This window comes from Peromyscus californicus, unplaced genomic scaffold (genome assembly GCF_007827085.1).
Source record: "Peromyscus californicus insignis strain IS unplaced genomic scaffold, ASM782708v3 Scaffold_10__1_contigs__length_136768540, whole genome shotgun sequence".
Classification (NCBI taxonomy): Eukaryota; Metazoa; Chordata; class Mammalia; order Rodentia; family Cricetidae; genus Peromyscus; species Peromyscus californicus.
Window position 1 is genome coordinate 11,966,573 of NW_026294391.1, and position 12,458 is coordinate 11,979,030.

Genomic DNA, 12,458 nt, shown 5'->3' on the forward strand with positions numbered 1-12,458 from the left:
TGAGAAAATGCTCCCATCCCATTGGCCTGTAGGGATGTCTGTAGGGCATTTTCTTGATTAGTGATTGATGTGGGTGGTGCCACCTGTGGGCAAGTGGGCATGGGTTGTATAAAGAAGCAGGCTACAGCAAGCCATGGGCAGCAAGCCAGTATGCAGTGTTCCTCCATGATCACTGAGTCAGTTCCTGCCGTGATTTTTAGCCCTGACTTCCCTTAGTGATGGATTGTGACCTGGGGATTCTAAGGTGAAATAAACCTTTTTCTCCCCCAAATTGCTTTTGGTTGGTGTTTTATCACAGCCATAGAAAGCCAAATTAAGGGGGCTAGAGAGATGGCTCCGTGGTTAAGAGCACCAACTGCTCTTCCAGAGGCCTGGGGTTCAATTCCCAGCACCCACGTGGCAGCTAACAACTGTCTGTAACTCCAAGATCTGATATCCTCACATAGACATACATGCAGGCAAAACACCAATGTACATGAAATAAGAATATATTTTTGAGCCGGGCGGTGGTGGCGCACGCCTTTAACCCCAGCACTTGGGAGGCAGAGCCAGGCGGATCTCTGTGAGTTCGAGGCCAGCCTGGGCTACCAAGTGAGTTCCAGTACAGGCGCAAAGCTACACAGAGAAACCCTGTCTCGAAAAACCAAAAAAAATTAAAAAAAAAAAAAGATATTTTTGAAAAAGCCAAATTAATGACAGTTGATTATATTTACTGTAAAAGTCAGTTTTGAAAATTGGGTCAGCTGATGTTAAGGTACAGTAGGAAACTATATTACACCTTGAGTTTCTTTTCCTGCTTGCTTTTAAGAGAGCTTTTATTTGTTGGGGGTTGTATGCCACAGCACACCTGTGGATGTCAGAAGACAACTAGGGGCTGGGTTCTCTCCTTCCGCCTTTACAGGGATCTAGAGATTTAAAAACAAAGTCTTATGCAACAAATTACCCAGTGAACCATCTCCACCCTTCTTGCTTGCTTTTTGAGATAGGCTCTCACTATGTAGCCCAGGGTGGCCTAGAATTGACTAGACCAGGCTGGATTCAAATTCATGATCCTCCTGTCACCCCCCCCCCCCCCCCCCCCCCCCCGCCCGACTTTGACTTTGCTCCCTTTATAGGATTACCATTAGGCTAGACTTACATCTTGAATTTCAGCCTTGTAAATTCTGTTTATCTTTATGACTCTGAGATGAATATCTGAGATGCAGATTCTAGTTTAAAGTGAATAGCAGACAATTGGGATAGATTCCTTGGGTCAAACCCCCAAAGCTCTTTTTCCTAATTGCATCTTGTTATTTAAAACACTCAAGTCTCAATCAAGTTTACTAGGGGCAACCATCCAAGTCCAGTTACTCCCAGTGAACAGACACATGGATTCTCATTACATAGGTGTCTAGAGATTCATCACTGCTCTAAGAGCTAGAGAATGTTTTAGGAGTCAGTCCCTGCGTGTATGGCCAGTCTCTGTATATACTTTATTCAAGTTTTGCCTGGGGCCAAATTCGTGCTGCTGAGAAGAGTCTAAACCACTTTCACAAGAAAGTCATTATTTCTCATTTTTAGCAAGTAGTTGACATTCACTCTGTCCCTCTAACCCCAGTACTTTATCCCTTTGTATACAAAAGGTGTCAAGGGGAAAATGAATAGAACTCAAGGGGTGGAGCCTCTGTCCTTGTACGGGAAACTACAATCCTTTAATGCGCCTGCGAGGCTCCCACGCCCTGGGAAAGGTTCCTATCGATTTGCTCTGTGCTCCGCAGTTCTTTCTGGTTGCAGGCAGCCATCTTGCCTGGAGCTTGAGACAGGGAGGAGAGAAGGAACCGGTGACACCGGGCTCAGGGCCGCCCCGGGGGCCTCAAGAACCAGGGGCAGCCCCGGAGGTGGTCCTGGGTCCTGGGCTATGCTCTAGGACTAGAAAAGGGAAGACAGAGGGCTTGATGGGTGGGGAATGTCAAACAAGACTGGTTGGGTGGGGGAGGGGCGTTGCTAAGGCAACTGGGGAGGGCGGGGTCATGTCTGAATTGCTGCTGTGAGTCACCGGAGTGCTGCCCAGGAAAGGCAGGGCTGGAGTGATGACCATGCTAGCGACCCAGTGGGATTTCGCGACATCACCTGTGTGGAGGGACTTCGTGTCTATGGCAACTGTCACCTGGTGGAAGGGGCGGAACTAGATTTCCTCTGTCTGGGACGCCGGCATTCCAAGCCCTTGTCCTGCAGCCTCCCGCAGGCAGACACGCCATAGAAGGAAGCCAGGGAATGGCCGCGGTGTGGCAGCAAGTCTTAGCAGTGGACGCGAGGTGAGGCGTGGGGTTGAAGCCCATGGGAGCGGAACTTACTGTGGTGCATGAGCAATGGCGATAAGTGAGGCTGGGCGGAGAACTTGGCTGGTGCGGCTGCGTGAGCATGCGCAGTTAGCTTGGTGTGGGATATTCCCGCGGTGAAGTGGCCCGGCTAGAGAAGGGTCTAAAGAGCATGCTGGGAAAATGCGGTTAGATATGGACATGCGCAAAGAGACTGTCTTCGGGTGGGAAGTGGAAGTCTGGCTGGTGACTTCCTATCTAGCTCCTTATTGCCTGTCCTCTTCCCCAACTTTTCTTGATACCACTACCCTACTATTACTACCCAATTGCTACCCCATACTAACCTTTATCACTACTTGACCCTAACCTCCATTGCCATACATTGCCAATCTGACGTTTGTCGTCATGCTAGACTGATAATATAGATGGCCTAGACTGACCCCAACAGAGCTGCAGATTGACAATATTGTCTCCAGACTTACCTTTTCATCATACCTGTTATTAATGCAGAATTACTCCCATCACAGTACCAGGAAGAATCCCCTTTACCACTGTTAATCACTCTTACTATCCCAATCACTGCCAAACACCTCATGGCACTACCCTATGCCTCGAGCTGATTTATTCCCTCTGTCCTGTGCCTGCTGCCTGCCCTGCCTCCTGGACCCCACAGGTACAACGCCTACCGCACACCAACGTTTCCACAGTTTCGGACCCAGTATATCCGCCGGCGCAGCCAGCTGCTGCGGGAGAATGCCAAGGCTGGCCACCCCCCAGCCTTGCGTCGGCAGTACCTGAGGCTACGGGGCCAGCTATTGGGTCAGCGCTACGGGCCACTCTCTGAGCCAGGCAGTGCTCGTGCCTATAGCAACAGCATTGTCCGCAGCAGCCGCACTACCCTTGACCGAATGGAGGTGAGCTCCTGGCTGTACCACCTGCCATGTATCTCCCCTACCTCCATAGTCATCATGGCCTTTTGTCAAACACGGGTGATGCACAAAAGTACTGTTCTAGTGTCAGTAGAGGACTAAAAGGTAATATAGCAGCCGGGAGGCGGTGGCACCCCTTTAATCCCAGCACTCGGGAGGCAGAGGCAGGCAGATCTCTGTGAGTTCGAGGCCAGCCTGGGCTACAGAGCGAGTTCCAGGACAGGCTCGAAAGCTACACAGAGAAACCCTGTCTCAAAAAACAAAAACAAACAGAAAAGGTAATATAGCAACTAAGTCAATAAACATGATAAACAGGCAGTGAATTAGATAAACACAGAGCAAGTCAGATTAATGAGTTGATATTACCATGGTGTAGTAGAGAATGCTACAATAGGAATATAAAATGAACCTAGGAGACAAGAAGGAGTGAGAGATTGGTGCAGGGATGCAGTTCAGTGATAGAGTACTTGCCTGGTATGCGTGAGGCTGATGGTTCGATTCCCAACACAGCAAAGAAGAATGAAAAGGCACTACTTTTTTTGGGGGGGGGGTGGTGTTCGAGACAGGGTTTCTGCGTGTAGTTTTGGTGCCTGTCCTGGATCTTGCTTTGGAGACCAGGCTGGCCTCGAACTCACAGAGATCCGCCTGGCTCTGCCTCCCGAGTGCTGGGATTAAAGGCGTGCGCCACTGCCGCCTGGCTAAAAAGGCACTCACTACTTTGAGCTAACGGAGGAAGCTATGTTTAATAGGGAAGACTTCTCTGAGGAGGTAAAAATGAAACCTGGCTGAAGTGAGAGGCTGATTTGAGTGGTTTTCAGGGGTGGGGGGATAGTTATTCTTGGTGAGGCAACCGTGTTTGTACTGAGGATATGTGGAGCAGGGCAAGGGCAGAAACAGGCACTAGTGAAGAAACTACTGAAGAGGGCAAGTGAGCAGTGACGTGGTGGCAGGTGCCACGTGTGGTGAGAAGGGATCAGGTCTGGTCCGAGTTTGAAGTCTCCAGACTTCAGTGGTTCTCAAAGACTCATTTCTTTTTCTTTTGAGATAGGATCTCACCATGTAGCCCAGGCTGGCCTCAAATTCACTATGTAGCCAAGGCAGGCCTTGAGCTCAGTGATCTTCCTACCTCAGTTTCCCAAGTGCTGGAATTAGAGGCATGCACCGTCCCTGACCCTCTCTTGTTTGCAGGACTTTGAAGATGATCCTCGAACCCTGGGGGCCCGAGGGCACCGCCGTTCTGTCAGCCGAGGCTCCTACCAGCTACAGGCACAAATGAACCGAGCAGTCTATGAGGACAGGTACATACCAGAGGCAGGCAGTGGGTGGAGGTTCCCCAGGAGGAGAGAGGCCCTGGGATATGGCAGTCTGAACACCCACACCTACCTCCTATCGCCCCCTACTTCCTGTTGGGGCTCAGGCCTCCTGGCAGTGTGGTACCCACATCGGTGGCAGAGGCAAGTCGTGCCATGGCCGGGGACACATCGCTGAGTGAAAACTATGCCTTTGCAGGCATGTACCATGTTTTTGACCAGCACGTGGATGAGGCAGGTAAGATAATGGGTGGTGGGACCTATCACCAATCATTTGTTCAAACAACTATCCAAGGCATCATTTTTCCAGAATGCAAGGTCTCTGGCACCACACCTCAGAAGGAGAAATTACCACTCGTAAAACTGTTAGCAAATGCAAAAGCCCTCTGCAAAGTGGTCTGCAAAGTTTTTGTTACTTTAGGTACTGTAAAGAGCCGCAGAAACTCAAGAGAGCCCTTTTTAGCAGGCTATCTGAGTTCATGAGTCACTTGGAAGAGTTCAAAGCCTTTGCTGATAACTTCCTTGCAGAGGGTATAGTGGGCCACACTGTGTGGAGGGTTTGGCAGACTCCTGAGAGCTTGATTATTGTAAAGTACGCAGTAGTACAGTGCCAGCTTATTTTGCCTTGCAGAAGACCTTTGCTGTCCTCAGAGTGCCTGCTAGATTTAGAGAGCACGTTGGCAGTGGGTCTTGTAAGGTTTACAGCTGCCTTTGTCAGCCAAGGAAAGCCCGTTGTTGAGGTGACCATTCCTTTGCTCAGTGAATGTGTTGACTCCCACAAGTGACTATTTGGCATTTGCAGTCCCAAGGGTACACTTCGCCAATGACGACCGGCACCGCCTGGCCTGCTGCTCACTGGACGGCAGCATCTCCCTGTGCCAGCTGGTGCCTGCCCCACCCACTGTGCTCCATGTGCTACGTGGCCACACGCGTGGCGTCTCCGACTTCGCCTGGTCCCTCTCCAATGACATCCTCGTGTCCACCTCCCTCGATGCCACCATGCGCATCTGGGCCTCCGAGGACGGCCGCTGCATCCGTGAGATCCCTGACCCTGATGGCGCTGAACTGCTGTGCTGCACCTTCCAGCCTGTCAACAACAACCTCACTGTGGTCAGGCTCCAGGGCACCTGCTCACCCAGGGCGGGCAGGCTGGGTCTGGAGGGTTGTCATGGGGCACCAGAGTATAAAGTTTAATACCTGCAAGTCCTATCACAGCAGTCCTGTGGGCAGACTCAAAGAGAAACAGACCAACAAAAAGCACATTTCAGCCTGGTGGTGGCGCACGCCTTTAATCCCAGCACTCTGGAGGCAGAGGCAGGCGGATCTCTGTGAGTTCGAGGCCAGCCTGGTCTACAGAGCAAGATCCAGGACAGGCACCAAAGCTACACAGAGAAACCCTGTCTCGAAAAAACAAAAAACAAAAAAGCACAGTTCATGGTCTGAGAAGGCCTTGCTGTGGTAGACTTCGGGGCTGGGCTAGGCAGGGGGGTCATGGCCCTGGGCTTCCTCCAGTCCCATCACAGTCTTACAGTTTTCTGTCTCCAGAGGCTGCTGCTAGGGAGCAGGATGATGAGGCTGAAAGCTCTTCTAGTCTATCAGTGGCAGCCCTACTGTGGTCAGATTCTGGGACAGACTGGTGGGCAGAGGGCAGAGGAAGGACATGGAAAGCCCGGCGTGACCTGGGGGTAGAGAGTTGAAATGTAGGGGAACAACAGGCCATGAGTGAGCTAGTCCTTGGGGCCCTGTCTCATTTCAGTGCTAGCAGCTCTTGGGCTTCAAGAGGGGGCAGACCAGGGTGCAAGGGAAAGATGTAAGGGTATTTTAAGCTCAAGTTTTCAGACTGGCCGAGGGGCAGCATTTTGGCTCTGAGACTGCCTTTGTCTCATGAGCAACTGGCCTATTGCAGGCATATTGAGAGGATAGCTGGGGAGTAGGAATTATGCCTGGGTCACCTTCCAGGGTACCTGCCACAGTCCTACCGTGTTAAACTCAAGGATGGACTAGATGAGTCGGAATGAGAGTGTATGTATTCCACCCACAGGTGGGGAATGCCAAGCACAATGTGCATGTCATGAACATCTCCACAGGCAAGAAAGTGAAGGGCGGCTCCAGCAAGCTGACAGGCCGTGTCCTCGCCCTGTCTTTCGATGCCCCTGGCCGGCTTCTCTGGGCAGGTGATGACCGTGGCAGTATCTTCTCCTTTCTCTTTGACATGGCCACAGGTAGGCAGGCCACAGACCTCTGGTTAGGTGCCCTCTTCTTTTGATTCTCCCAGGACTCAGTCCTTGTCCTCCCCTTTGTCTCCACTGATTCAGGGAAGCTGACCAAAGCCAAGCGACTGGTCGTGCATGAGGGCAGCCCTGTAACCAGCATCTCCGCCCGCTCCTGGGTCAGCCGTGAAGCACGGGACCCCTCCCTGCTCATCAACGCCTGCCTCAACAAACTGCTGCTCTACAGGTGGGTTCCTCCCCTATCGGGGCCATCGGGGACAGCAGAGTGGAACAAGACCTGTCTCCATCACATTCATTTCACCAAGGACAGGGGTCTGACCTCACAGTATGATGAGGGTAGGGTTGGGGATGTAGCTTAGTGGCAGAGTGCTTGTCTAGCAAGTGTAAAGCCCTGGGTTCCATCCCCAGAAACACACACACACACACACACACACTAACTACATAGTATGGTGATACATGGCCTATAGTGTACACAGTGTACAGTATGACAATAGCAATAGCAACATAAATAATAATAGCATTAATGAGCCTCTACATGAGCATTGCTATGGCCAGGCCCTGTTCAAAGCACATCATACATACCACCTTCTTTAATCCCCACAACAGCCTGGAAAGTAGATACTGTTATTGTCTCAGATGGTATAGTTAAGCAAACTAAGGCAAAATACATAAAGAGCTGAGAAAGTAGCTCAGTGGTAGAGAGAGCACTTGCCCAGCATATATGAGGCTGTGGATTCCACTCCCAATACTATGACTAAAGGAAAAATATCAGCACGTGTTTCCCTTTGTTTTGATTTTTTTCACATTTATTTATTTATTTGTGTGTGTGTATGTGTGTACGCGCACATGCATGCCAGTGTGAGTGTTCACATATCATGGAACTATATGGAGGTCCGAGGACAGCTTGTAGAAGTTTATTCTGTCCTTCCATGCAGGTCCCAGGACTTGAACTCAAGTTGTTGGGCCTGGCAGCAAGTGTCTTTACCTACTTGAGTCATCTCTCCAGCTCCCTTTCTTTTTCCTTATTTGGTGCTGGGAATTGAACCCAGAGCCTTGTACATGCTAATAACACTCTACCACTGAGATTCACCCATAGCCTATATTATTTTGTTCTTTTGATTTGAGGACAAAATTCATTCTTCCCACCCATCTCTGTCATGTTTCAGTTCTCTAGCTAGGGTGCAAAACCTAATGACCAGAATCACTTCAAAAAAACTATGCTTTTTAAAGCTGGACATAAGCTCATGCCCTGCCGGGCGGTGGTGGTGCACGCCTTTAATCCCAGCACTCGGGAGGCAGAGGCAGGCGGATCTCTGTGAGTTCGAGGCCAGCCTGGTCTACAGAGCGAGATCCAGGACAGCCAGAGCTGTTACACAGAGAAACCCTGTCTCGGGGGTAGGAGGGAGTGCATGTCCTAAATCACAGCACTTGGGAAATAGGGGCAGGTTGAGCTCTATGAGTTCAAGGCTAGACTGATCTACATAGCAAGTTCCAGGCCAGCCAGAACTACACAGTAAGATCCTATCTTTAGGCGGGAGAGATGGCTCAGAGGTTAAGAGCACTGACTGCTCTTCCAGAGGTCCTGAGTTCAATTCCCAGCACCCACATGGTGGCTCACAGACCATCTGTAATGAGATCTGGCGCCCTCTTCTATGTACATAATAAATAAATAAATCTTTAAAAAAAAAAAAAAAGATCCTATCTTTAAAAAAAAAAAACTTACTTGTTGCTCTTACAGATGAGTGAGGTTCAGTTCCCAGCACCCACATGGCAGCTCACAACTCTCTGTAATTCCAGTCCAAGGGATCCAACACCCTCTTCTGGCCTCCTCCAGTACTATACACTCATGGTGCACAGACATAACATGCAGGCAGAACACCCATACACATAAAACGAAAATAAAGAAATTGAAAAAAAAATGCTGGGGGTGATGATAGATACCTGTGATGCCAGCACTCTAGGGCTGAAGCAGGGGGATCACTTGAATGCCTGAGTTCAAACTCAGCTTGTACAACATAGTAAGACTGTCTCCAAATGAAAAAACAATCTGAATTTCATGACCACTGTGAATGTCTCAGATACAGTATTCAGAACATAAACTGTTGGTCATCTCCTGAGGCTGAGGCTCTGCCCTGACCCCCTTTCTTTTGCCTTCTCTTCAGAGTGGTGGACAATGAAGGGACTCTGCAACTGAAGAGAAGCTTCCCCATTGAGCAGAGCTCACACCCTGTGCGCAGTATCTTCTGCCCTCTCATGTCCTTCCGCCAGGGGGCCTGCGTGGGTGAGTGCTCAGAAGCAGGGGACCTGGGGAACTGGGAAGAGGCAGAGACCACTACTACTGCTAGCCTGGCTCCATCACCATGACACCCTGATGCCATGACTTCCTGGGCCTTGTGCTCCCTTGTGCCCTAACAGCCTCATGCCTAAACACTTTCAACATGGAGCCACAAACAGCTTGGGAAGTTCATAGCTGAGACACAGAACCCAGACTTGCCTAAAACCTCCCATACTGCCCACAGAACCAAAGGAGGCAGATGAACTCCCATCTAGGGATGGTTCCTTTTAGACTACCCCAAGCTACGTGAGGCCCTCCCACCTCACACAACCTCATGGACTTGCCACCAGCCTCCTGACCCTCTCTCCCTCTTATCCGGACAGTGACAGGCAGTGAGGATATGTGTGTTCACTTCTTTGACGTGGAGCGGGCGGCCAAGGCTGCTGTGAACAAGCTGCAGGGCCACAGTGCACCTGTGCTTGACGTCAGCTTCAACTGTGACGAGAGTCTGCTGGCCTCCAGCGACGCCAGTGGCATGGTCATCGTCTGGAGACGGGAGCAAAAGTAGGGTTCTGCCAGCCCTGCACTGCCCCCGCTCCCGCCGCTCCCTCCTCTCCCTCCCGTCTTGTGTTGTAAATAAAATTTCTGTGGTTGTGTTGAGGGGCCACTCCCAGGTCTCCCACAAGGGGGCACTAGGGAGCACTGAGCCCTCCAGTGAAAGGGAGATGGCTTCCTCAGTTGTGCAGTACTGTGTTCATCCATGCAACAAGCACTGAGTATCTGCTGTGACATATCACGTAGTTGTGCAGTCAGTGGACAGGAATGAGAGCAGCAACTGTGTTGTCAGGAACTGTTCTGAAAAGGAGGGATCCTGCTGTGGCCTCAACCAACGGAAATCCCTGCCCTTGTGGGCTTGCATCCTAGGGGACACAAACACACCGTGTACAAAGTACAGCCATTCCTTGGAGTATAATTTGCTTTATAATTTTTCAACTTTTTGACCATACAGTGCTACAGAACCACACACATACACCTGGTCTTGTTTTGCTACTTTCAGTATGGTGTTCAGTAAATTACATGAGCTAGTCAACATTTTGTTATAAAATAGCCTTTGCATTAGGTGAGTTTGCCTACCTGTAGAATAATGTCACTGTTCTGAGCCCATTTAAGGTAGGTGGGGCTAAGCTAGGGTGTTTGGTAGGTTAGGTATAGTAATGCATTTTCGACATACGCTAGTTCAAGTTAAGGCAGATTGGTTGGGATCTAACCCTGTTGAGTGGAGAAGCATCTGTACATAGTAGGCTAGTTAAAGATGGGCGGTGTGGAGACGCTGAAAGGAGGAAAGGGGATGAGGTTGCAGGGATGGGAGCGGGGAGCTGCTTTGGGCGATGTCATTTGAAGATCCGAATGAAATGAGGGAGGTCATCATGGGGGGGTAGAAGAACATCCTCAACAGAAAGAAAGGCTAGCGCACAGGCACTGAGACTGGAGTGTGTCAGAGTATGATCCGGCTGAGTGTGACACATGACGTTAGGTCTGGAGGGCTTTGTGGGCCATGCCGAGGAGCTTGCCTTTTCCTGGGTGAGGGAAGTTGGGGTGCAGGACCAGACAGCAATAGAGAAATTAGGAGAGGAATGGTGAGTTCAACCCCAAGGGTTTCATCAGATTAGATTGTAAAAGTTCCCAACCTGACAGCTTCTGGCTAGGTGAACCCCACTCTTATCTGTGCATTGACTTGTGGCCCCCAACCAGGGAGCAGAAGTGGTGTGTTGAGTTCTTGGAGTTCTAGATTTGGCATACAGGCAGCCATGGACTCAGGCTGAGCTACAGCTCCTCCTATGGGGAGGAAGAAGGAGAAAATCTGTAAGCTCACCCCTAGCTCCTCCCATGTCCATCCAGGGCCCTAATTTAAGCCCTTGACCAGCTCAGAGGCCAAATACTAAATTAGTTCATTATTGGGTATTGACAAGGAAATAAGTTCCAAAGTCATTGTCAATGATTAGAATCGTGAAGAAATTTCAGTTTGAAGAATCACCAGGGGCTCTTAAAGCTAATTCTCCCAGATCCATGTGCTGCTACATTTGCATCAGTTGGAATCTTGGCTAACATCTTGGGACTTCAGAGTCACCAACCTGGTAGCACAGTATTGCTGAGCTGTGGAACTAACAGCAGCTCTTTGAGGGAAGAAGATAATTCCCTGTTTATTTAATCTGTCGTTTAATAGTGTGATCACTTGTAGCCAAAGCATTTCTGGCTCCATCAGACAGATCTTAGGCAAATGGTTATGAGATAATGATACCAGTGAGCTGGACTGGTCACGTTGTCAAAATCATATATGTGTGCCAACATTCCTAACCCAGCTTGAGGGTCAGTGATTTCCTATGAAGACAGACAGTACAGCTGACAGATACAGTGAAGGGTACCACACACCAATTAAATGCTAATCTTCAAAGAGACCCTCCCAAGGATAACAGTTCAGACTTGTGTGTTAACTCTCTGCTGCACCAAATAGATACGGTTTCAATCAAGGTCTAGAGGGAGCAAGATAATTTGGGGAAATACCAGTTTTCTCGAACTTCCTTTTCTTCACACTCTCCATTTTCTTTAGTGAGTCTGGTTTCAGGATGGTTGATGAATATTGTTTGCATGATTTGGGGGGTTTCCTCCTTGTAAAATTTTTGAGGTGGCAGAATTGACGTTCTACTTTAATTTCATCTTGGTGACACTTTTAACTCACAACCTAAAGGAACCTAAACACTGAGTAAACAAGAAAGAATAAAAAATAATGCTGTTGGTCAACCTTGGGCCTCTTTTACTTTGTCATCACTGTGCCTCTGGCTTGACGTCAGAATTGTCATCATTCCATCAGAGCTAGTCCTGGTCTACGCCCTTTGTCTATTTTGACCCTAGGTGCTAGTCATGTGCTGCACTATCAAGAGCAGCTCGGGGCTAAGCCCGGAGCTGAGCATTTCTTTAACTATTCCCCACCAGTGTGTACCACTAGTCAAGCCTAAAACCTGAGCTTCCACCAACACTTGTCCTACTGATCTGACTTTGAACTTGAATATGGACTTCTGTTGTTTTTGCTCTGATGAGTCTCGATCTTAACCTTATGTCTGGAATTCTATTTTACCATCAGTTCCCCTAATGTTACTAGTTCTGACCTCTATACTGGCAGGAAATGCCCATATGATCCAAACTTAAGCCCAGGCCTCTGTCAACTATTCTACCATTACTGGCTCTTTGGTCAAGCCTCAGATCTGGGCATTTGTTTGGTTTTGTTCCTAGGGATGGAGCCCGGACCTGTGTGTGTGTGTGCTGAGCAAAAGTTCTGCCACTGAACTATAAACCCTGTTCCTGGGTATTTCTTACTGTGTCCTCCACCAATGCCTATCTACTGTGGTCTCAAACTCAAA

General features: G+C 49.4%; 1 protein-coding gene across 1 annotated transcript; it reads left to right on the plus strand.

The window, feature by feature from the left end:
- Window positions 1-1,973: 1,973 nt before the first annotated feature.
- Wdr13 (WD repeat domain 13) lies at window positions 1,974-11,841 on the plus strand. The gene is made up of 9 exons (XM_052745113.1): window positions 1,974-2,294; window positions 2,971-3,211; window positions 4,415-4,524; window positions 4,644-4,774; window positions 5,339-5,646; window positions 6,578-6,758; window positions 6,852-6,993; window positions 8,930-9,048; window positions 9,426-11,841. The coding sequence occupies exons 1-9, from the start codon at window positions 2,254-2,256 to the stop codon at window positions 9,608-9,610; spliced, it is 1,458 nt and encodes a 485-aa protein (XP_052601073.1). The 5' UTR covers window positions 1,974-2,253; the 3' UTR covers window positions 9,611-11,841.
- The last annotated feature ends 617 nt before the right edge of the window (window positions 11,842-12,458 follow it).

Coding starts and splice junctions, on each gene's coding strand:
- Wdr13 (XM_052745113.1), top strand. CDS start 2,254: ATGGCCGCGGTGTGGCAGCAAGTCTTAGCAGTGGACGCGAG. Junction 5,647..6,577: donor TCAACAACAACCTCACTGTG/GTCAGGCTCCAG, acceptor TTCCACCCACAG/GTGGGGAATGCCAAGCACAA. Junction 6,994..8,929: donor AACAAACTGCTGCTCTACAG/GTGGGTTCCTCC, acceptor CCTTCTCTTCAG/AGTGGTGGACAATGAAGGGA.